Source organism: Sorex fumeus, unplaced genomic scaffold (assembly GCF_029834395.1).
Source record: "Sorex fumeus unplaced genomic scaffold, SorFum_2.1 ptg000072l, whole genome shotgun sequence".
Lineage (NCBI taxonomy): Eukaryota > Metazoa > Chordata > Mammalia > Eulipotyphla > Soricidae > Sorex > Sorex fumeus.
Window position 1 is genome coordinate 44670520 of NW_026606129.1, and position 25334 is coordinate 44695853.

Below are 25334 nucleotides of genomic sequence, written 5' to 3' on the forward strand. Positions count from 1 at the left end.
GAGGCGGGGCCTATAGAGGACGCCGAGCTTAGCGCTTCCGCGCCCAATCGCAAAGGACGTTCTTCCTGTGCTCCGCCCTCCAAACTGAGGATCCAATCAGCGCCTACCGTGGGCCCTGCTGAGGCGGGGGCGCGTCTCGCAGCAGCTGCTGGGCTCCGGACGTGGCGCCCTGGGGCTCAAGGGGACAAGGGCTGGGCTCTTTCCTGGCTTCCCGGGATGTCGGTGGCCTTCGTACCGGACTGGATGAGAGGCAAAGCGGAAGTCAACCAGGAGACTATCCAGCGGGTGAGTGCCAGCGCGAGCGGAGAGGCGACCCTTGGTCGATATCCCGGAGAACTGGCAGGGTGCAGGAAGCCGCCGGGCACGGTGGCTTAGAGCCAGGTGGGTGCAGGTGTTGACTAGTGTGAGTCGGTAGAATGACGGACGGGAAGTCTGCAAAGACGCCGGAACTAAGTAGCCTGACTTGGGAGAAGGGGGTGGGTGGGAGGGTGGTGCTGTGCTCCCTGTCTCATTGCACTGACCCTTTGTTCCATCTTGCAGCTCCTGGAAGAGAATGACCAGCTGATCCGTTGTATCGTGGAATATCAGAACAAGGGACGGGCGAATGAGTGTGTTCAGTAAGTTCCTTCCCCTGACGAGTGGGAGGAAGCCAGTGTGGTGATGCAGCCGTCTGGATCTAAGAGACTTGAGTGATGGATGCCAGTAGAGACTCAGAGTTCACTTACCAGCCCTTCCCATACCTGCCAATGTGTTGTGAAACCTCGTTACAAACTTAAATTCTGGGTAGTATAAAAGACTGAACCGAGTGTCTCTGGGAGTAGCCCAAAGCAGGGTTTGGGGAGACCGAAAAACAAAACAGAATTTAACTACACCATTGCCAGGCCATGTCAGATTATACTGGGGTGGGTTAAACTAGTATGGGATGGGAAAACAGTGATTGCTCTCAGTATAAGCCCTGGAAGGTCTTATAAGTGAGGGGATTAGGTCGTCTAATCTGTGGTCAGTCTGTAACACAAAGACCAACAGAAGATTTCTAAGTCAGCCATAGATCACAACAATCACAAACATCCTGTTACTTGTCGATTGCCTTGAGCAGGTCCCATTAATGTCTCCTTCATCCTAGCCCTGAGATTTTTTTTTAAAGTGCCATATTCAAGGCTCTTTCAGAGTTAGGAGAATGAGACCCTTCATTTTTACTGGTATTTGGCATATTGGGTACGCCACGGGGAGTTTGCCAGACTCTGCCATGTGGGCAGGTTACATTTGGTAGCCTGCCAGTTGGTCCAAAGTAGGAATGAGATGATACGATGTCATGAGAAGATGTCCGGGAGCTGGGTTTTATAGTCTCTGAGTCTTGGCTGTTGATGGGATTACACGGCGCCAGGGGGCCAGTTGGTGGGTGTGACCCCCAGTTGGTGGGTGTGACCCCCGCCTACTGGAATTTGGAGGATCTGGGTGGAGGGTGCTCAGCCCCGATCCAAGTAGGCTTGGAGATCTCAGCCCCGGGATCCGTGTGCCTTTGTTCCTCTGCCGGTACCTTCGTGTGTGCAGAGAGTGGTCAACCATAGATACCATAGATACCGCACAATAAATTAATATAAATATAATTGTATTAAATTAATTAATTATAAATTAATATACTCCCTAGCCATGTGCGAAAAAGAGAGAATGAGACATTCCCTTTTCTCTATGTGGTCCAGGAAGTATGCTCCCTTTATTAAGGTAAAAGGTAAAGGCCCTCCCGTTGATCGTCGATTTGCTCGAGCGGGCCCAGTAACGTCTCCATTGGAGACTGTTGTTACTGTGTCTGGCATATCGAGTACTCTCGGTAGCTTGCCGGGCTCTCCGAGAGGGGCGGAGGAATCAAACTCGGGTCGGTCATGTTGGCCGCTTGTAAGGTGAACGCCCTACCCGCTGTGCTATCGTTCCAGCCCACTCCCTTTATTATAGAAGAATATTTATTTTATTGTACCAAAGACTTGTTTAAGGAGTGGAGGAGCTAACTCATAGGGCTGAATTGCATGTCTATGGACTAGGCCCTAGGTTGGGGTCCTCATACCTCATGCCTCACCTTCAGCACACCTGGAATAACCAGTCTGACCCCTACCACTGTTGGTAGGGGAGAACCCTCTTGCCAGTCACTGGAGTAGTCCCGGGTCCCCTAAACTTGCTTGAGAACCTCCCCACCAAGGTTTGTTTGTTGTTTTTTTTTTTCAATTCACTTAACCTATAATCCTTCCCCTCAATAGAATAGAGATAGTCCATCTTTTTAGCTCTGACATTTGGCAATTTGACTTGGACATTTGAAAATTTTTATTTCAGTTTATCATAAACATCATTTTTTCACTTGGAAAATATTTGTAACACATTCCATTTGGTGCAGTGAATTTCAGCCTATGAGTATGAAGTTATCAACTGTGAGCTAGTGGAGCTTCTCTCACAGATCATGTTTCCTGATTCCTACTCTGGTGCACTTCCCTGAGTGAGAATAATTGTTATATCAGGACAGACCCTGGACTTCCGCATGCAAGCCATGCACTCTAGCCCTTTGAGTCCTTTCCCTGGTTCTCATCTTTCTTTAAAGTTGGTTCAACAAAGGACTGGAGAAATAGTACAGAGATAAATTCAGCACTTGCCTGGGGTCAGAAAGATAGTCTGGCAGGCAGGGTGCTTATCTTGCATATAGCAGACCTGGGCTCCATCCCCATTATTTCATATGTCTCCTGAACTCCACCAGGTGTGGTCCTTGAGCACAGAGCCAGGAGTAAACCCGGAGCACCACCAGGTGTGGCCCAAAAACAAAAAATCAAAAGAGATAAGGCACTTGGTTCAACACATATAGTTCCCTGAGCAGGTCAGGGATTAGTCCAGAGCACGAGACCAAAAATAGCCCGTGGGCACCACCAAGTATGGCCCCAAAACAATCAAAAGTCTGCTTAACAAATATTTTATGATAAATACTAAGTACCAAACAGTTTCAACTATTGGAAAATCATTACCCAAGTAGGTAAAGCTTTGTTCTCACTGTGCTTAATGAAGTAAACTAGAATTTAGAGCAGTAGTTTCCACGTTTACTTGGCCTGTTAGCTCCTTTGGGGAGAATTGGAGGGGAAAGCCAGGGTGTATATAAAAATAAAAGTTAAAAAAAAAAATTCTTGCTAGTGTTAGTCCTCCCCACCTTCACATCTAGATATTTACTTTTTTTTAAGACAAAGCATGCCAGATTGCACCTGAGGTCTCTTTCACCTCAGTGGGGACAGTATCACCCACTTTGGGAAAGAATGACCTAGAGGGATAATCCTACAATTAGCACACAAGTGCTTGTGATAAAAATAAACCTGGATAAGAGGACAGAGAGTTTCTGTTTTATGCAACATTATCTCTGATATGAGTTGTGAGTGATGCCTGTGAGTGATGCCTGAGGTGAGAAGAGAGCCAGAGAGTTGGGCTCTATGACTATTAGGTGGGAAAGCCCCCAGCAGTCACTACAAGGAGACCAATGTGACTATAATTGACTGGGCAAAGAGAAAGTGTTAAGAGATGAAATTAGGTGACCAGAGGCACTGATTATGAGAAAGGCTCAGCTTTATTCATGAGATGGGAGATCAGAGGGTTTGAAATAGAGGCATGGCATGATCTTGACTAAACTGTACAGTCTTCACTCAAACTACTTTAGAGGGGTGCTGGGAGACCATTTAGAATATTGTTCCAATACAGTTGTCCAGCGAGAAGTGTTGACTTGAAGAGATAGCTCTGGAAGTAATTAGTGGAGAACAGATTCTATTCTAGATTTATTGACCTCAAGTGTTAAACAAGAAGGTTGATGGCACTATCAACCTTCTATCATCAGTTGATAACACTGAACCAACCATTCTTCTAGAATTGATTTTTTTTTTTGTCTAGTTCATCATGCGTGCTCAATAAAAATCAATTTTGGCTATTTTCTCACCCATAGGTACCAGCACGTGTTACATAGAAATCTCATTTATTTGGCTACCATCGCAGATGCCAGCCCAGCCAGCACAGCAAAAGCTATGGAATAACGTTCCAGTTGATAGCTGTGAGGAGTCATGGAATACAATTCAGTTCCTATGAAGTGGAGATAGGATCTTTACCAATCAGCTGCGTCAAATACACATGAAACCTCTGTGGCTCATTTTAAAATGTGAAGAAAGCTACATATTTTTGACAGAAATATTTATTTTAACAACTAAACATATTCCGTCCGTAAGTTGACTCTGGGTGTCCTCTTTCCTGAAATAGGGTGTTTGAATAACGGATGTCATGAGCATCTTTAAGAACACATATTTTTTGTTTCACCCTGAAGAGGAGACTGCCAGGGATTGGGCACCCAGCAGAAAGTGACAGGACTCGGCTAAGACTTCAGAGCCCTGTGACCGTGCCTCTGCCAGCCAGTTGTAGGGCCTGACCCCTGACGTCTCTCGGGTTGCTTTCAAATAAAGTTTGCCTTCCCACAAAATGTTGCTAATGAGATATAGAACTGTTCATTATTAGTATTTGTGACATGTTTATTTAAATAACTTATGGGTTGGAAAAGCTACCATAGGTCTGGAGAGAGAGTTCAGACGACTAGAGTGCGTGCTTTGTGTGTGGGAGATTTGATCCCTGGCACCAGGCACTGCAAGGTCCCCTGAACACTGCGGGGTGTGGCCCAAAAAACTCATAATGGTATGAGAGAGATAGCACAAAATACTGAACACATGATCTGTGTGCAGGAGGCCAGGGTTGATCTCTAGTATCTTATGGCCCCCTGAGCAACTGTCAAGAGCGGCCAAAAATACATAGTTGTATTTCACTACACAATTGTTCAAGATTTTATGCCAGACTTTTTTGCAGAAAAAGTGTGATGCTGGGTCCAGAGAGATAGTACAGGGTTACGGCTCTTGCCTTGGATGCACTTGACCAATTCCCAGCAGCAGAGAGAGGTCCCCTGAGCACTTCCAGGAGTTAGCTTTGAGAATAGAAGCATAAGCTCTTTGAGTACTGCCAGGTGTGACCCAAAAAACAAACAAAAATACATAGTGAAGTGCAATCATTATGTGAAACTTTTTAAAAAGTTGGTATTTAATTATTTTTGGCAAGGAGACGACACCCAGTGATGCTCAAGGGTTACTCCTGGCTCTGGGCTCAAAGATCACTCCTGACAGTGCTCTGGGGATCATATGGGATGCTAGGGACTGAAGACAAGTGCCCTACCCACTGTGCTGGTATTTAAAGCAGAGTGGGTTGATTATGCAGGGAAACATGGTAAAATGAAAATTGTACAAGGTCAGAGAGATAGTATAGGGTTAAAGTGCTTGTCTTGCACATTGCAGACCCTAGTTCAGTACCTCGCACTGCATATGGTTTAAGCACTGCCAGGAGTAAGCTCTGAACACAGCTGGGTGTGACCACAAGAACAGAATAAGGAACAGTAAGACCAGGGAGATGGTTCAAAAAGACATCCAATAACTCCACTTTTGATACATATACTGCATGTTCTCCCCAACTACCACCAAATGAGACCCAAAAAGACAACAGAAAGGAAATAGAGGTCTTACTGGGGCCAGAGAGTGCAGAAGGTAAAATTCTTAAGCATGTGCATGCAGCCAACCCTAGCTCAGGCCCCAGTACAGCTTATGGTTCATGAGCACCACCCGGGGTTACTCTGGAGCATTTCAGATGTTGACCACTATCCCAAATGTTTTACTAGGGACCATTTTCCTGCAAACTGGTATATCATAGAGGAAAATTCAGCCTCCAGATCATATGTACCTACTGAGAATAACCACCTAAAGCAGAGTCGGAGGAAAGGCCTTGGGTGCAGGTAATTTATTTGCAAGATGTTCTTAGGAAACTGGATAAAAATGGGAGTGAGAGTGACCGAAAGATGTGTACAGAAGTCACATTGCAGGGATCTCAGAACCGTGCAGGTCTCAGAAGTGGCCATCTGAGAGATACCGGTTAGGGCTTGTATGCAAGGGAATCAGGTCCCCCTAGATTATTAACAGGGTTTGTTGCCAGCTTGGCTCCCAGATGTGTACAAAGGCAGAATAGAGGTGTAGGGTAGGCCCCTGGGTCAAGCCTCTGCCGCACAGGTGAGTCTGGCCTTGTTCATATTGTCTGCTGCTCCTATCTGAGGGTCAAGGGTCAGTGGCAGTCCCTGAGACTGCAGTGCTGAGGAGTTTGGACCCTAAGCAAGCCCCGTGACTTATGACAGTGAAATGGTACTTCTTTCTTGGCCTAGAGGATAAAGCCTAGCTCACTCTCAGTGAGGTGTTTGTGACTTACTATGCCCCCTCGCTTTGTCCCTTGGAAAGGTGTTTTTCCTTCTGCTTGCAGGGGCCTCTGAGAAGAACAGAGGCGTAAGTGAGGGTCTAACTGTGGAGAAGCACATGCAGGCCAGCCAGCCGTACCCCAGGAACCCCCAGCCATCTCTTTTTATCTGACTCAGAGACAACCTGAAGCACAAATAGCTGCCCACCACCCTCTTAAATGACCTAGAATTCAAACTAGTGGTAAAAGGTGATTTTACAAAGGCATAGACCAAGACTCAGTCAACCATACTTTCTTCACAGTGGATCTACGGCTTCCAGACCAAGGTTCCAAGCAGTCGGTAAGCTCTCACCTTTGGGGTCAGTTTGGACTCCCCCAGCAACACAGAGTCTGAGCCTCTTCGTGGGTTTCCAAGCCTGCTTCTCAAGATTTGCAACTGTGATCACTTTTGTCATCATATTCTCCTGGGATGAGGCTATGGCAGCTAAAACAAAGAAACCAGACAGCTAAAATGTTAAGCTATTTTCTCACTTCCTAGTTGAGGATTTGTGACAGTTGAAGCTGACTTTCGGGGACTCCATGTGACAGTATTGCTAGGGAGGAAATAAGGTCCTGTGACCTTGATCTGCAATAAATTTATATTACCGAAGATAAGTTGAATGTATTCCCTAGACTGGATTCATAATACCTTCATTTGATTGTTACTCTCTGCCTCACACATCCTTGTTTTCCAGTCAATTCTCTTAACAAAAGCTACCTTAAGATGAGGGGCTGCTTGGGCCAGAGTGATAGTATAGTACATAGAGTGTTTGCCTTGCACACCAGCCAACCCATCACAGGTTGTGGCCCAAAAGCCAAAAGCACAAACAAAAAAAGAGGGGCTGGAGGTAAATAGGATGGCTGTCTTGCATGTAGCCAACCAGATTTGGTCCTCAGCTACCCACATGATCCTCTGAGCCCACCAGAAATGATCCTTGAAAGTAGAACCAAGAGTGAGTCTTGAGCATTGCCAGGCATGGCCCCCCAAAAGAAGTTAATGTGTTACCTATGTTTCCAATGCAAATTTCATAGATTCCTTTGAAATCTAGATGTTCTCTTCAGAGTGTTGTGAGTGGGAGTCCAGGAGTAGGGTCCCTGTGTGGGTGGCTTATGTGAAGTGGGTAAAAGAGGCAACCACCCTTAAGAAGGGGGTGCATTGCTTCTCTCTCTACACACTGATGAGGGTCTTTACTGAGCACTTGCGCAGTATCCCGATGAGATGTTAAACCACACCTGGACTCCATTTGTTCTGCAAGGCGTGGGAAATGCCCCCTGCCTCCTGATTTCTCAGGGAGCTGCAGAACCAGATTGCAGGGAAAAATTGCTCTTTGCAGGAAAGAAAGTCCTAAATCCTAACCAGACTTTTCAGGTCAGTAATTTACCTTCACTCACACATAAGAATTTCAGGAGGAGACAAAGAATAGAGAAGTAAAACAACTTTATTTGGGAAGTAAAGGAGAGAAAGAGATGTGTGTACTCAAGAGAGAACACAGATTTCTCCAGAGTAGAAAGCACACAAAGTACACCCCCCAGGCAGAGGTGCAGGCAGATGTGGGTCAGAGGCCGAGAGTAAACAAGTCCACATCTCAGGGGGAAATTCAAAGAGATGTACAGCTTTTCCTCTGCCAAGTTGGTATACAGAGGGAAAGGCTCATGCTTGTTCTTTCTGGAAAAGATGCCCACCTCTCCGCCTGAAACATGGGCTTTCTTACTTTGTGGCGTGCATTCTCCATCTTGCAACTCCCTACGGCTCTTTTTAGGATGTGCTCTTGACTCTCTCCACTCTGGAGAGATCCACACTCTCTCTCGAGTGAGAAACTCTCTCCCCTCATTTGCCAAATAAGTGTACTTCACTATTTGTCTCCTTGCTGAAATTGCTTTCTGTGAGAGGAAAGTGATGTTCCTGGAAAACCTGGGCAGAGTTTAGGACTGACTTTCCTTTCCCACAAAGAGCAATTCCTGGGGCTGGAGCAACAGCACAGCGGGTAGGGCATTTACCTTGCACGTGGCCGATCCAGGTTCGATTCCCAGCATCCCATATGATCCCCCAAGCACCACCAGGAGTAATTCCTGACTGCATGAACCAGGAGTAACCTCTATTCTCTGCATCACCGGGTGTGACCCAAAAAGGAAAAAAAAAAAGAACAATTCCTTATTCCGGCCCAATTCCACACCTGCCTAAGAACACAGGTGCTGGGGACCAGTTCCCATGCAGAGCATGTGAACTTGAGACACAATTTGACAGCTGCCTCATGGGATTAGTGAGACACTAGCTCCTAGCAGACTCTCATCAGTCTAAAACTTCCTCAGGAACTTCCACCGGTCTCTGAGTGGCCGAGGTGGGTAGAGAGGGAACCTCCATTTTCAGGCTGCCACATCTCACCCACCTCCCCACTTCACATAAGTCACATGCAACAATTTGTTATGTAATTTTTGATTTTAAAAAATCTCAATATTCTGTGGAGCTGTAGATAGTACAGCAGGTAAGGCACTTGCCTTGCACACAGTCAACCCAGGTTTTGATTCCCAGAATCCCATATGGTCTCCCAAGCCTGCCGGGAGTGATCCCTAAGTACAGAGCCAGGAGTATCCCCTGAGCATTGCTGGGTGTATCCCCAAAAACAAAATATCTCTACTAGTATGTGCTGACCTCCCAACAGCTACAATGAAAAAAGACAAATAATGTCCCTACTCTTAGGAAAACTTTATTCTTGTGTCAGTATAATCTGCTTTTATGGGAGATAGATAATAAAATATAATCAAGAAATGTTCACGTGGTAATAAGTGCTCTGCAGAGAATTATAATGGGGCAATGTACTAGGGAGTGTCTGTGTGAAGAATTTAGATTACAGATTAAGGGATGAACTACCTGAGGAGGTAGCACTGCAACTGAGAAATGGACATCAAGAAACCAGATGTGTACATTAAGGAAACTAGAGGTACAGACAGAAGCAAGAACTCTTATGCAAAGACCCCTCATTCCAGCTTCTTTTATTTTTAACTCTAGAGTTCATTAATAGAGTAGTAGTCACCTATGTGGTCATCAATTGAGTTAAAAACTGAGTGTTTATGGGCCAGGGAGATGATTCAACAGGCTGAGCACATGCTGTGCATGTGGGAGACCCAGGTTCAATCCCTGCTACCACGTGGTCTCTCAAGCACTGCCAGGTATGGTCCATAAATAGAAACAAAAACAAATACAAAAACCACCTACTTAAAAAAATTGTTTTTAATGTTTAAGAAAGTACTTACTCTTCCTTGGCTCAGTCTTTGTACTAGGATGTACAATGAGGAGGAGGGACACCAGGCCATGCTTTCCGGAAGCTTCTAGTCTAGCAAAAATACAGAGGGTCATTCTCAGGTGTGTCCAAGTGATGGAACACACCAGAGTTGCCTGAGAAATTGTCCTGTTATTGAGGCTGCAGAGATTCTATGTCAAAAAGATCAAGTGCCGCTTAGATTTCATAGAAAAAGTCTCTGCTTTCCAATTTCAGGAATTGAACAGCATTCAGGACTCTCTTTTTTGTCTAAAACAAAGAAAAGTGACCAATTGTAGCAGACGCTACCCACATCTAGCTCTCATTCATTAAACTTTGGTCCAATTATCACATGTTTAGCTATTTATGGTCCAACCAACTCCCAATACTCCATACCAGTATCCTTAATTTTTGTTTTGCAGCCATACCAGGCAGTGCCCAGGAATTACTCCTGGTTTTTCGCTCAGGGATCACTCCTGGTGGGGCTCAGGGGACCACATAAGGTTCAAGGGATCAAACATGGATTGGCCACATGAGAGGCAAATGCTCTGCCTGCTGCACTATCTCTCCAGCCCCCTCATTTTCCTATTCTCTCTCTTCTGGCTACTATTCATTGTTGTTGCAATAACTAGAAGCTGCATACCTCCCTGGCTGTGGTGCTCACACAATTATTTTTATTTATTTTTGGCTGTGGTGCTTCCAGGATCACACACTTGGCTGCAGTGCTTGAGAAGGTTTGAACTCCCATACATGTGGTGCTTGCACACGTGCTGACCAGGATCCACTCTTTTAGTTGAGATGCAGTTATGACTATAGTGCTTGCCCAGGGGTGGCAGGATTGGGGGGCTGCAGAGGTGTTCATGTATGCCTGCATAAGTGATACTACCTGGCTGAGGTGCTCACATAATCTTTTCAGTTGTGCTCACACACATCTGGCTGTAATGATGCCAGGAATTGTTTGCAGCACTGGGAATCAGACAGCAGAAATCTGCTAAGCCCCTTCATAGCAGATCAGAAAAAACTAGGGCTTACCATCCTGAAAATAGCTCCTAAACCAATAATGATTCAGGACTTGTATTAATATCTGTTCCCTCACCCCTACATGGGGACAGTTCTGAGCTGTTTTTTCCACACAGGTTGCCAGAGTTTCTCAGAGAGATTAAGCCTCAATCATCCACTGTGTAAACTAGTTTAACAGCATCCTTTATTGACTACCTTCCTTGTTTTCTTTCCCATTCTTTGAACGAAGTTTCTGGGGACCACTTCCAAAATAAGCAGTTTTCACTCAAATCTTTGTCTCAGCATCTTGTGAGGTAAATGGAAACAGGATGATACCAGTTGTCTAATGCATTACCCTTGGTAGGTAGACCTGAATGAATTGACTCAGTCAATATAACTGCTATTAGCACTAGGCAGATGAAAAAAAATTTAACCTTTAAATTATTTTTATTTTATTATTTTGCCACCTGCAAAAACTAGTATCCAGAGGATTAGGAATGTATCTCTGAACATGTGGGAGGCACTGGGGTTCAAACTCTCGGCCTTTCACCTGTAATACAGACTCTTTGCCCTTTCCCCCTTTTTGCCCCATTTCACTCTCTTTTGTTTTTGTTTCGGGGCCACTCTCAGCAGTGCTCAGGGTTTACTCCTGGCTCTGCACTGAGCGGTGATTCCTGGCAGGCTTGGGGGACCTTATGGAGTGCCGGGAATTGAACTCATTTTGGTCGTGTGCAAATGCCCTACCCACTATCGCTCTGGCCTCCTCATTTCACTTCTTTCAAACCTGTCAATGTTTACTGTCATACTGTGAGCAAAATCAGACCCAAGAACACTAGAGCTTCTAGATTTAGTCTCTGTTGAAATGAAACTTGGGAGATTGTTGCTCTGAATGAGATACTGTACTTTTAGGGAGTTAAAACTGGCCATTTCTCTAGGACCACCATGTCTCTAATGGCATGGAAATGCCAATGGAAGACTCCCCTTTACACATAGGGCTCAGTGGCACACAGTCTAGAAACTAAGTGATCCTGATTTTAAAATGTATTATAAAGCTTCAGGAGTCAAAACACTGTGCCAATTGATATTCATTAGGATGATGGATTACAAAAAACAAGAAGCAAAAACTAGCAAGGGTGTGGAGAAAGGGGAATTATGTACTTCTGATGAGAATATAAAATAGTGTAATCACTCAGAATAAGCAAAGAGGTAGCTCCTCAAAAGAATATATATATGTATAATAAGTACATATCCCAGTAGTTCCACTTCTAGTGTACACCCAAAAGAACAGATATAAGGGTCTCAGAGAAATATGTACACTTGGATTCATAATAGCTTTATTCACAGTAACCAAAAAGAGAAAGTCTACATGAATATCAAGTGATAATATTGTATGCGGGGGCAGGAGACTGCACTGTTCTGTCCCCGCGCCTGGCTGTCCTCGCTGGGGCCTCTTGGAGGGGAGCGGGTTGAGCTTTCTTCCCTGCCTCGACCAGGGCTCTGGCAGCCGAAGACCTCCAGGACCAGCCACCACCATGCTGAGACTACTCTCCCCACACCTGAAGGTACCGGCAGAGGAACAAAGGCAAGCAGGACCCGGGGCCGAGATCTCCAAGCCTACTCGGATCAGAGCTGAGCATCCTCCACCCAGATCCTCCGAATTCCAGTAGGCGGGGGTCACACCCACCAACTGGATCCTGGCGCCGTGTAATCCCATCAACGGCCAAGACTCAGAGACTATAAAAACTAGCTCCCGGAACCGCGCGGCTGCATTTGCAGCCACGCGGCATCTTATTATAACATCTTATTATCTCATTCCTACTTTGGACAAACTGGCAGGCTACCAAATGTAGCCTGCCCACATGGCAGAGTCTGGCAAACTTCCCGTGGCGTACCCAATATGCCAAATACCAGTAACAATGATGGGTTTTATTCTCCTAAAGAGCCTTGATTATAATCTCAGGACTAGGATGAAGGAGACGTTACTGGGGCCTGCTCGAGGCAATCGACAAATAACAGGATGGTCGTGAATCGTGAATATTGTATGCACATAAAATAGATATTAGCCTTTTATGGGGTTCCACTCAAGTGGTGCTCCCCAGGGTACCCCGGGGACCACTCCTGGTAACTCCAGGCCAGCAGTTCCATGAGGGACCCAAGGACGAAATGGCTTAGGTCCTGAGATGTTTGGGATTGCTTTGGGGTGTCTAACGCACACCTGAAGATGTTCTGGAGCCTCCAGGGCTATATCTGATAATGCTCAAGGGATCAAACCAGGGTCAGCTACATGCAAGGCAAGTACCTATACTGTCTCTCAAACCCCAGAATACTAGTCTTGAAAATGAATTCCTGCAACATGTAGCAACATGGATGCACCTTAAGGACACAATACTAAGTAAACTAAGGACAAATGTTGCATGATTCCACTTACATGAGACATCTAAAATGGTCAAACTCTGGCCAGAGAGACAGTAGAGTAGGTAAGGCACTTGCCTTGCAAAAGAATAGAATAGTGGCTATCAGGGTTGGGGGCAAAGGAAGGAGTTGTTAACCATCAGTATCAATGGGTATGAGATTAAGAGACACAAGGTGAATAAATTCAAGTGTGCTGTACAATATTATGTCTATTAATAACACCTATTATGCACTTATAATTCCATTAAGAGTATAGAATCTATGCATTATTACTAAAATTAATACTTAAAAAACACACACCTAGTAGTTTCCAGAGTTTGGGGGAGAAAACACTGGAAAGTCTTAATTTTAGTACATTATTTCAGTTCTAGAAGATGAAAATTCATGTTCTGTGGATGGATAATAGTGATGATGGCACATTAGTATGAATTCACTTAATGCCTCTGAATTATGCACTTAGCTGATGTGGTGAGATAGTGTAGCAGGTTGGGCACTTGCAACTAGGCCAACTCAGGTTCTGTATCCCTCACTGCACATAGTCCACCAAACCCGCCAGCAGTGAGCCCCAGCATACAGACAGCAGTAAGCCCTGAGCACCAGTTGGGTATGACCCAAAAAGGAAAAGGAAAGAGAGAAGGAAAGAGAGGGAGAGTGAGTGAGAGAGAGAGAGAGAGAGAGAGAGAGTGAGGAAGAGGAAGGAATGATTGACATGGCAATTTTCGTGTTCTGTACATTTGTTCACAATTTAAAAAGAATAATTTTTTGGCCACACCCAGTGGTACTCAGGATTTACTCCTGACTGGCTCGGGAACCATTTGGGGTGCCTGGGATTGATCCCTGCGTGCAAGACAAGCATTCCACCTGCTGTACTATCTCTAACAACTATACTGCCAAAGAATAATTTCAAAAATAAACTGTTGTGGCATTGGAATAAAAGATATGTAGATTAATGGAACAAAATAGAGTTCAGAAATAGACCTACACAAAGCCAAGGTAATCCAGTGGATTGCCTTGAGTAATCCATGGAGTCTCTTCAGCAAACGATGGTACAACTACTGCATATCCCTTAAGGAGGTTTGGGGGCCCAGGGTGTGGGGGTGGGGAAATGAACCTCAAGCTCCGACACCACAAAAAAAAATTTTAATGTCATAAATTTACACGTAAATGGCAAGACCACAAACTTCTAGAAAAATCAAGAAAATCTCCAGGATGCGCAGATAGCGGTGAGGGTAGGGGGACGTTAGCCACACCTGATGAGCTGCTGGTGAGGGGTGGGGGGCTGGGAGAGACCGTGTTTGGTGCTGGACCTGGGTCAGCTGTGCACAGGAAAAGGCCTTAGACAGCTCCCCCAGCACCATCTCTCGGATCGGCTGAATCGCTTCACTTGCAGACGGCTGCGGCCCCAGCTGCAAAGAGCAAGCATCCGGGATGACCCGGAGATGCGCCCCGCAGTCCACGAAGCCCGCGAGCGGGCAGAGCCGCACGGGCTAGAGCGCAGGCGCCGGCCGACTCCCCTGGAGACGCGGCCCACGGAGGCGGGGCCCGGAGCGCCGGCTCAGGTGAGCGAGCGCCGGACTGGAGGCTCTCGGGCGCTCGTGGACACGCCCCCGCGGCGCCCCTGGCCTCACCCCCCGCCCCCCTCCACCGGGGCGGTGATCTCGCGGTGTTTGTCCGGACTCTCGCGGGATTTAGCGTGGCACTGGGGAGGCCGGGCGCCGAGGGGCGGCGGCGGCGGCGGCGGCGGCGGCGGCGGCTGAGGCTGAGGGGGGCGGCGGCGGCGGCGGCGGTGGCGGCAGCGGTGGTCCGTTAAGTGGCGTTGTGGCCGCGCTTTCTCCTCGGCGCTCGGGGAGCTGCTCGGGCTGGAGGCCAGCCAGGTGAAGCGCTCGCCCGCCTGGGCAGCCGGGGAGGGACCCCCGGGGGGCGGGTGGGCGGCCCCCCGGCTCTCGGTCCCGGCCTCCCTCCCGGCGCCGCCCCCGCCCGGGCGCCGGCCCTGACCGCTCTCCTCCCCCTCTCCCCTCAGCTCTTGCCGTCGCCTGGGTCGCGATGGGGGCGCAGGACCGGCCGCAGTGCCACTTCGACATCGAGATCAACCGGGAACCGGGTGAGCGGGGCCGTGGGGGAGGGCGCGCGCCGGGGGCCCGGGCTAGCCTTGGGGGATGGGGTGGGGTGGTGTGGGGGGCGCGCCACTCCCCCCTCCCCCCCACCCCCCGTTCCCAGCTCGGAACCCGGGCCTGGTCCCTCCCGGAGCATGAACCCCGCCTGCCCCTCGGCCGCGGGACCCTCGGGTACCTGGCCCCTGACAGAGAAAGGAAAAAAAAGAAAGCGGGGCGCAGTTCTTTCCGCGCCTCCTCAGGGGGTCTCGGGCCGGTGGGGGGGGGGGCGCACGCTGCTCAGGGCCCGGCCCCCCGCGGCGTGGACCCCCGAGTACTTCCTCTCGTCACGGCCGGGCCGGGGGGGCTGTGGTGAACTTGGCCGCGCCGCGCCACCGCGCCGCCCCTCCCCGGCGGGGTTCGCTCGCTTCCCGGGACAGTGACTTGAGGGGCAGATGCCGGGAGCGCGCGCGGCGCAGGTCGCCGCGAGGGAAGGCGAGCCCTCCGCGGGTCGGGCCGGGTTGAAAATAGAAGTTGTGTTTGCGTCGTCCTTTTTCTTTTCTTTTCTTTTCTTTTCTTTTCTTTTCTTTTCTCCCCCCCCCCCCCTTTCTCTTTCCTTTCTCCCCTGCTCCCCCCGTCCAAGACAAGGTAGTTCGTTTGATTCGGAGCAGCAGAGTTCCTAGGGTGCCCCACTGTTGGGTCACCCAGGTTCAGGTTCGGACAGGAGGCAGTTGAGGGGCGGTTGCACTTCTTCGGGGATGGAGCCGTGTTGGAACACAGAGGCCTCGTAATTTGTTCCTCTGTTGACAGAAAACTCGCAGTGGAGGGGAAATGCAGCGGTGGCATGCAGGAGGGGTACTGTTTCCGTGCGTGTGTGAGAGAGAGAGTGAGAATGTGTGTGTGTGTGTGTGCGTGTGCGTGTGTGTGTGAGTGTGTGATCGCTGGTGGTGCTCAGGGCTTTCTCCTAGTCCTCTTGAGAGAGAGAGAGAGAGAGAGAGAGAGAGAGAGAGAGAGAGAGAGAGGTGTGTGTGTGTGTGTGTGTGTGTGTGTGTGTGTGTGTGTGATTGCTGGTAGTGCTTAGGGCTTTCTCCTCATGCTCTTTAGAGAGAGAGAGAGAGAGAGAGAGAGAGAGTGAGTGTGTGTGTGTGTGATCACTGGTAGTGTCAGGCCTTTCTCCTGGTCTTCTTGAGAGAGAGAGAGAGAGAGAGAGGAGAGAGTGTGTGTGAGTGATCGCTGATGGTGCTCACTTTCTCCTGACCCTCTTGAGAGAGAGGGAGAGCCAGAGAGTCTGTCATTGGTGGTGGTGCTCAGGGCTTTCTCCTGGTCCTCTTTAGAGAGAGAGTGAGAGTGTGAGTGTGTGATCACTGGTAGTGTCAGGGCTTTCTCCTGGTCTTCTTGAGAGGGAGAGAGAGAGAAAGAGAGTGAGAGTGAGAGAGGAGAGAGAGTGTGTGTGAGAGAGAGGAGAGAGAGAGTGTGTGAGTGATTTCTGATGGTGCTCAGGGCTTTCTCCTGATCCTCTTGAGAGAGCGAGAGCCAAAGAGTCTGTCATTGGTGGTGGTGCTCAGGGCTTTCTCCTGGTTCTTTGGTCAGGGATCACTCCTGGCTGGGTGCTGGGGAGCCATGTGTGAGTGAGGGAGGGAATTGAACCTGACTAGGCCATTTAGGGCTTTACTGTTAAATTCTTTCTGGTTACTAGAGGGGTCAGGAAAGGTCACTTTGAGAACATTATAAAGCCAGTATGTGAAGGAGATAAGGTGAGAGGCTTGGAGGCCTTTGAGAAGAGCATTTCTGCTCTATTTATGTTTGTGGGTCCATTGCTCCGGGCTTTCTCCTGTCTTGGCACTCAGGGTTCAACCTGGCTGACTCTACGGACCATTTGTAGTGCCTGGGATCAGCCCATGTAAAGCAAGTGCTATACCTTACTGTACTATCATTCTCATGGAGAAGAGTGTTTTTGGTAGATGGAGTTAAAATAAAGGCTCTAGGAAGGGAGCCCAGGCTGCAGCCCTGGATGGCAGGGGAGGGGACATGCTAGCAGGAAGTGTCTTACAGGCTGTACTAGGGACTTAGGACTCAGGAAGATATTAGGGTTTTGAGCAAAGCAATTATGTGATCCTATCAGTTTTGTTAAAAAATCTTTTAATATTTTGTAATTTAATAGATTATAATCTAGTATGTTGAATCCATCCGTCAGACCAGCAGTTTATTGTTGTTATTTTTTGTTTTTGAACTAAACTGGGCATGCTTAGCAGTTACTCCTGGCTCTGCATTCATTAATTACTCCTGGCTTAGCTTGGGGCACCATATGGGTTTGCCTGGGGATCGAATCTGGGCTGGCCATCTGCAGGGTAAGAGTCATACCTCCTGTACTATCACTCCAGACCCTATTATTATTTTTTCCTTGCCTTGCACTGTGCCAATATGATTCAATCCTAGGCACCCCATAGGGTTTCCCCCACCCCAGCGCCACGAGGAGTAATCCTTGAGCTCAGAGCCAGGAATAAGCTCTGAGCAGTACTGAGTGTAGCCCCAACACAACCCTTCCTTTCCCCCAATAAAAATAGCAGACTTCTGAAAAGTAAAGCAAACAAGTTACATACTTACCCAAGTAAACTACTTTTTTCCTAGTACATGTTTCTATCCTAGAATTGCAAATAACCTTTATTGTGAGTAGTCTCCACTTGTGCTTGATAATGGTTAAATGATTTTCAGTACCCAACATACAAAGTAATTTCTTAGAAGTTCTGGTAGAAGTGACTAGCACTCTTGAGAACATTGAGTTATATTTAAAACAAGGAACACTTGTATTGTTCTAGGTTGGGAATTGGCAATTTCACATGATTCAATCTCTTGTATTCACATGATTCAATCTCTTGTACTTTCGGTCTGTTTTCTAGTTGGAAAATACTTGATTTTTTTTTTAAATTTTTATTAGTGACAATCCAAAAGGTACAGTTGTAGACTTACAAATTTTTGTGCTTGGGTTTCAATTATACAATGATCAAATACCCATCCCTCCACCAGTGCCCATTTCCCAACACCACGGATCCCAGTATCCCTCCCACCCCCATCCCCCCCCCCATCCCACCCTGCCTCAGTGGCAGGGCATTCCCTTTTGTTCGCTCTTTCCTTTTGGGTGCTGTGGTTTGCAAAAGAGGCATTGAGTGGCAATCATGTTCGGTCTATAGTCTAGTTTCAGCATGCTTCTCCCATCCTGGGAGGATCCTCCCAATACCCTTTATTTGGTGCTCCCTTTATCTGAGCTGCCAGAAAATACTTGATTTTTATATAACTTTTAAGGGCCATTGAAGTGAGGTGTGTCCTGCTTTTAGGACTTAACCTTTAGTCCGTTTATCACTGAGTATATAATCAATTATTACTTTCAACTTCTTTTTTTTTTTTGCTTTTTGGGTCACACCCAGCAATGCACAGGGGTTACTCCTGGCTCAGCACTCAGGAGTTACTCCTGGTGGTGCTCAGGGGACCATATGGGATGCTGGGAATCGAACCCGGGTCAGCCGCATGCAAGGCAAATACCCTACCCGCTGTGCTATCTCTCCAGCCCCTACTCTCAAGTTCTTATATAGTTAATAATTCACTTGATTAAAATGTAAGTGGTTATCTATTTACATTGATGAGCAAAAATCCCGTAAGAGGGACCATGAAGTCTATATTTTGCGTGAACAAAAGAATTAATAAAAATTGAGCTGAATACCACACAGTATGTATTTTGTTTGTTTTGGGGTCACATCTGGTGGTGCACAGGGTCTGCACTCAGGGGTCGCTTCCTCCTGGTGAAACTCAGAGGACCATATGTGGTGTGGAAAGATTGAGCCCGAATTGTCTGCATGCAAGGCAAACATCCTATGTACACTGTATATACTATCTGTCCAGCCCCATATCACCCTACTTTTTTATGCACTAGGAAAAAAAATTTATTCAGTTGGAATATTCACTTTATTACATTGGCCTTGACCTATAGTATCATGTGTCTAAGACATGCCTGTATATCAGTTTTTCTCTTAAGGTTGGAAAGATAGTTCCTATTTGAAATAATTCCAGAACAGTTCTTTATAAATTTTATTATTTTTTCCCTTATAAATTTTAGAAAGTTTTTATCCATTATTTTTGTTTCTTTTAAGTCACATTGTTATTTCTTCTGGAGTGAATTTGTGACTTTTAAGAAATTAGCCCAGTGTTTCTAATGTCAAGTATATGTGATAAGAGTTTATGTAATTACTAATTTAATTTTTTTTTAATTTCTGATAATGGTAATTTGTTCCTTTTACCTTTTTCACTTGGACAGTCTGACTAAAAGCTTATCAGTTTGACTGCCACTTCAGAAAACCAGATTTTTATTTCAGTGACTTTTTTCTTACAACTTCATTGACTTCGACTTTTTGTCTATTTTTTAATGGCTTGCTTTGGTTTTTTTTTTTTCTCTTCTTTTTACTTGTTAGGTTGTTAACTTGAACTTTGCTGATATGAAAATGAAATGCTATGTATCTCCCTGAATGTGAGGAAATCCTCAAATTGCATGTACCCACAGACTTTAATAGTTTATTTATGTATTTATTTTATTTTATAAAGTCGGGCTGGAGCGATAGCACAGCGGTAAGGCGATTGCCTTGCGCACAGCCACCCACCTGAGCCGGATTCGATTCCTCCGCCCCTCTTGGAGAGTCCGGCAAGCTACCGAGAGTATCTCGCCAGCACGGCAAAGCCTGGCAAGCTCCCCGTGACATATTCAATATGCCAAACATAGTAACAACAAGTCTCACGATGGAGACATTACTGGGCCCACTCGAGCAAATCGATGATCAACAGAACAGTGACAGTGATATAAACCCCAACCCCTCCCCCAGAGCTGAACTGAAATAATATATTTTGTATTGTTTGTTATGAAAAGCCGCTGAAAATGCTCCAAAAAAATTTCCTTAGAGAAAAGAGTGTGAAGATTGTTGTATTTCACCCTGGGGCTATTAAGCCCTTCTATAACACTTAACGTGTTGTTAAAGGTTGAGCCTTGTATGAATTTACATATAAGGATAATTTCCCTCTAAGATTGGTTGCCTTCTGCTTTGAACCCCATCAAATGTGGTGCTCTTGCAGTATGGGTGGTGTGTGGTATGAAGTGTCATTTGCGGCTGTGTGGCTGTGTGGTCCAGAAGAAGGTTCACTCGTGAGTGGAGAACGGCAGTGAGTATGGCGGGATTGAGTTCTGGAGGTTTTTGGCTACTGGGGCTGGGTCTCTTGGGCCCAGAATAAAACAGCCTAGTGCAAGGTTGGGCAGTATGGTTATGGTGTCATGTTTAAAATTTTTCTGTTGAAATCCGTGTCTTTTTGTTTTTTTAGTGATTACTCTAGAGAATCCAGATTATCTACTTTGATTTTTCAGTTGAGCCTCTGTGTCATTGTTTAGGCTTATTGAGCTTGGTGATCTTCTGTACAACTTTCCCTTCAAATTCTGTGATTTTACTGGGCCGACAATATTATGTAATTTGGAAGTATGCAGCCAGCTGCATGACCCAGGAGCCATCGATCTGGAACAATTTGGTGGCTTAGCAGTTTGATGAGGTTCAGTTGTGGAGTTGGGCCCTTTCTCTTTTGGAGAGTATCAGGGGTGATTACACGCTGCTGTGCCTTCAGACAGAAAGAGAAATCTACTTTGCCCTTTTCTGCGTTAACTCCAGAACTCTCAGCCTGACCAGTCTATCTGGGAAGATTTGACAGAAACCCACAGATGGTTATTAACTTCATACATTTACATAGATAATATATTTTGATTTATATTCTGTATTTCATTTTTGTCATTTGGTCTAAATATATATATATATATATATATAGAGAGAGAGAGAGAGAGAGAGAAGCATTTTTATTCTCCCAGCACAAAATCCAGTCTGGCATCAGGTAGTAATTCAGCTCTCTAGTCTTTATCATTTTGATAACTTCTTTTCTGTTTTATAATTTTGATATTTTAGAGGAGTATGCCCCCAACTCCCCACACACCTTTATTTTGGTGTACTGTACTTAACCACTGAGCTGTATTCAAATTCCCCAGCACAACTAGCAGTAAGCCCTGAGCACCTCTTGGTGTGGTCCCTCCCCCGCTCCAAAAGCAAACAGACAAAAAAAATCAGCATATATGTTTATTGCTTAAGCTTCACATGCATCCAAGAAACTAAAAATATACTTGTAGTAAATTAAATATTGTAATGTGTTTATATGTGATGGGCTGGAGCGATAGCACAGCGGTAGGGCGTTCGCCTTACAAGCGGCCAACATGGCCGACCCGAGTTCGATTCCTCCGCCCCTCTCGGAGAGCCCGGCAAGCTACCGAGAGTATTTTATAGCCTGACACAGTAACAACAAAAGTCTCCAATGGAGACGTTACTGGGCCCGCTCGAGCAAATCGAAGATGAACGGGAGGGCCTTTTGTATGTGATACCAAAAAATTAGTCCTGAGAGTAAAATAATGCTTGAGTACTACTTATGGCCATGGGTAGGCTACTTGTGTAAATTTGTAAAATGGTAATAATAGTTTGCAGTTATATCCTAAAGTGCTTCTAAAGGTGGCAGGTATGTAGTATGACCAGATTTGTTCAGTGCTTCTCCCGTTCCAGTCTCTCACCCTGAGCTATATAAGCCTGTGAATAGTGACAGATACAGTGGCCTGAACTATTAAATGGTATCTTTTTTATACTGACAAATGGAACTGCAGTATAACAGTGCCTACATAATAATTAGAATAATTAATATAACCACCTGTTTTACAGATAGTATTTTTATAGCATGGATTTACTCTGATTTACTGGATTAATTAAATAGGAGACAATTTTAATTAGTGTACTTACTGTGTTATACTACAGTCAGATAACAAGTAGGGGAACTGGTGGTGTGAGAGAAGGGAAAGGCAGCTGAACCAGTACTGCTATTCAGTTTTTGTCCTAATAGTAATTTATAGCCAAAAGAAAAAAGAAAAGAATTCTCCTAATAATAGCATCATTTGTCTAATGACAGAAAGTAGATATGGTCAGTTGTAGGATTTGTAAATGACTTTTAGGTTAAAATGAGCTTTCTCTGCTCTTAAAGAATCTTTTCTGGGCTAGAGAGATAGCACAGGGATTAAGGTATTTGCCTGGTGTGCAGCTGACCCAGATTTGTTTCCCCACATCATATAGTCCCAGACCACCACTAGGAGTGATCCCTTGAGATCTCTGAGCATAGCCAGCTGTCTGTGGTCTAAACTCCTTCAGTTTCCCCTGCTGCCCCCACCCCCGAGAAAAAAAACACCAGAAAAGAACAAAGAATTGTTCCTGTTGAACCCTGTAATTCTGTTTCACCACTCTGTTTTCCAATGAAAAATACTGTTTTGTTGTTGTGATTTGGGGAGGAGGCGGGCAACACCCAGCAATGCTGAGATTTGCTCCTGGCTCTGTGCTCACTTCAACCTCAGGGAACCATATGGGGTGTTGGGGAATCAAACCTGGGTCGGCCACATCTCTTCAGCTCTGTTTTGAGGGTTTATTTTTTGTTTTTGTTCTGCACCCACCAGTGCTTAGGACTCACTTTTGCACTCAAGGGATCACTCCTGGTGGTGTTCAGGGGAACTTATGTAGTGTCAGGGGTGAAATCTAAGTCTCCCATGAGTATAGCAAGCACCTTATCTTCTATACTGTTTCTCCAGCCCCTGTTCTGAGTTTTTGCTTGTACTGTCTACAAGATACCCTTGTTTTGGTGTTGGTTAATGTGTTACAGGAAACTTTATTATAGGACTTTGCATTAAGAGATTATTCCTGGTAAGGCTTGGGGAACATTATGGGTTGCCAGGGATTGAACTCAGGTCAGCTGTGTTCCAGGCAGAATGCCTTACCTATTGTATTATCTCTCCAGCCTTCTTGACAGACACCAGATATTGAAAAACTATGGTTTGGTTAATAAGCTTTATTCAGGCTACTCTTTTTTTTTTAATGCTGATAAAATTCTTGGTCATAATATAATTAAGAAATACAGTATATAAATTGAAAATATGATTGCTTGAAATTTGAAAATGGAAGTGAACTCATTTGGACAGTCAGAGCCGAACATATTCAGGCTACTCTTGATTGTTATGTGTCATGTGGTATTTCATTTCTGTATGTCTATGTTTTAAAATTTAGTTTGGTGGGAATTAATAGTTCATCCTGTAGGTAGAAATAATATTTTTGCATTTTTCTGACCTAACTTTTTTTTAGATTCTTCAGTGCATATCAGTGCATATAGACATTTTAAATTAAGAAAGTATTCTAAGCCTTTGTTATGCCTTGAAAAACTGGTTTATCTTTTTTTTTCCTCCCATTGGTTTTAAAATTATTTCTCTAAATTTGGCAGTGTTTGGATCTTACACGATAATATTGAGGCTGAAACAATTTGGTTTTGCTCTATTTTTTCCTTTTGTTCTTAACATAATACTCAAGACCAGAAAAAGCCTCCGCTAATCCTTCGCCCGTAAGATTGAGAAGTCAATTTTCAATAGAAGTTTTTTCTTTATCATAGTTGGGGGTAAAATACAGATGTAAGCATTAAAAAAATTACTGATAACTTGGTTTCTTGACACTTAACAGTTACACCACTTAGAGGGCTTGCAACTTCTGATCATATGTATAGGAAAAAACCGCATTTAAAACTTTGACCAGCTTTCATCTTAACTCATTACAGATTTTTTTCTTGTTTTGGAGGTAGACCCAGGGCTTCACATATACAAGGCATGTACTCTATCACTGAGTCAACATCCCTAGGCTGCATAGATTTAAAAATTAAAAAGAATATTGAAGTTAGTATAGGTAAAGGTAAAGGTAAAGGCCCTCCCGTTGATCGTCGATTTGCTCGAGCGGGCCCAGTAACGTCTCCATTGGAGACTTTGTTGTTACTGTGTCTGGCATATCGAATACTCTCGGTAGCTTGCCGGGCTCTCCGAGAGGGGCGGAGGAATCGAACTTGGGTCGGCCATGTTGACCGCTTGTGAGGCGAACGCCGTACCCGCTGTGCTATCGCTCCAGCCCGAAGTTAGTATAGTCCTACTAAAAGAAAAGCCTAAGTTTTTATTTTGATTGTGTCTTACATTCTGAAAAATAGCTGTTTTGGAGGAATCCAAAGACCCAAGTATGTTCATCTAAGTCTGCAAAACTTAATGATTTTAAACTTAACCTTCACCTAATCATTTTCCAGGGTTTTATGAGAATTAATGAAAAAAACACACTGGAAAATTGTTTCTATGAAATACAGAGTGGTTATTTCATATTATTGATACTAATTGTGGTTTTTTTTTCCAGTTTGGGTAACATAGACGATGCTCAGGGGTTACTCCTGGCTTTGCACTCAGGGATTACTTCTGGTGGTGCTGCGGGGAGCACAATTGAACCAGGGTTGGCTTTGTTCAAGGCAAACACCCCCCTCCTATACTATTGCTCCGGCCCCACTAGTTGCATTTTTAAAAATTCTGAATTGTCCCTTAAATCATGCTTTTTCCCCTAAAGGGAATTTTTTATCTTTCTCTTTTTCTTTTATCTTTTTCTTTTTCTTGTTAGGAATATCACTTAATCACTTAATCACTTAACTTCCCGTTAGTCGTCGATTTGCTCGAGCGAGCGCCAGTAACATCTCCATTTGTCCCTGTCGCGTGCTAGTGTAGCCCAATGGCATCTCTTCACTCCGGGAACATGGAGGGCCTCAAACCGATCGTTCATGATCTTGACAAAGAAGTCTGACCATCTGGTAGGTGGGCGGCCACGCGGTCTCTTGACATCCCGTGGAATCCAATCAGTAACAGCTCTAGTCCAACGGTCGTCTTTAAATCTCATTACGTGACCAGCCCATCTGATTTTCGACACCTTGGCATATGAGACAGCGTCCCTGATCCTTGATCGTCGACGGATGTCAGAACTCCGGATTCGTTCTCTCATTTGAGTGAAACGTGATATTCCAAGCATAGCTCTTTCTATTCTTCTTTGGGAGACCTGAATGGCGTTCTCATCTTGTTTGCGTAGGGCCCAGGTCTCTGAGGCATATGTTAATGCAGGAAGAACAGTGGAATCAAAGAGATGTGCCCGGAGCCGGAGGTTCTTCGTCCTCTTAGCTATTTCTTCGACGTTCTTGAAGGCGTTCCAAGCCGCTCTCTTCCTCCTGCGCAGCTCGGGTGCCAGGTCATTTGTCATGTTGACCTCTCGACCTAGGTACACATAGCTGTTGCATTCGGAGATGGTCGTTCCATTGAGAGCGAATG

At 45.5% G+C, this 25334-nt stretch overlaps 2 protein-coding genes across 3 annotated transcripts in view; both read left to right on the forward strand.

Annotated features, from left to right (window-relative positions):
• The first annotated feature begins 104 nt into the window (after positions 1 to 104).
• SS18L2 (SS18 like 2) lies at positions 105 to 4484 on the forward strand. Its single transcript, XM_056129577.1, has 3 exons — positions 105 to 285; positions 541 to 617; positions 3956 to 4484. Exons 1-3 carry the CDS (start codon positions 217 to 219, stop codon positions 4041 to 4043), a joined length of 234 nt encoding a protein of 77 aa, XP_055985552.1. The 5' UTR covers positions 105 to 216; the 3' UTR covers positions 4044 to 4484.
• A 10323-nt stretch (positions 4485 to 14807) lies between these two features.
• The window catches only part of NKTR (natural killer cell triggering receptor), a 53258-nt gene continuing 42731 nt past the window's right edge, over positions 14808 to 25334 (forward strand). For both annotated transcript variants that reach the window (XM_056129569.1, XM_056129570.1), the window contains exons 1-2: positions 14808 to 14857; positions 15004 to 15084. In XM_056129569.1, the coding sequence (XP_055985544.1) occupies positions 15027 to 15084 (58 nt within the window). In that variant the 5' untranslated portion in view covers positions 14808 to 14857; positions 15004 to 15026. The remainder of the gene's footprint in view (positions 14858 to 15003; positions 15085 to 25334) is intronic.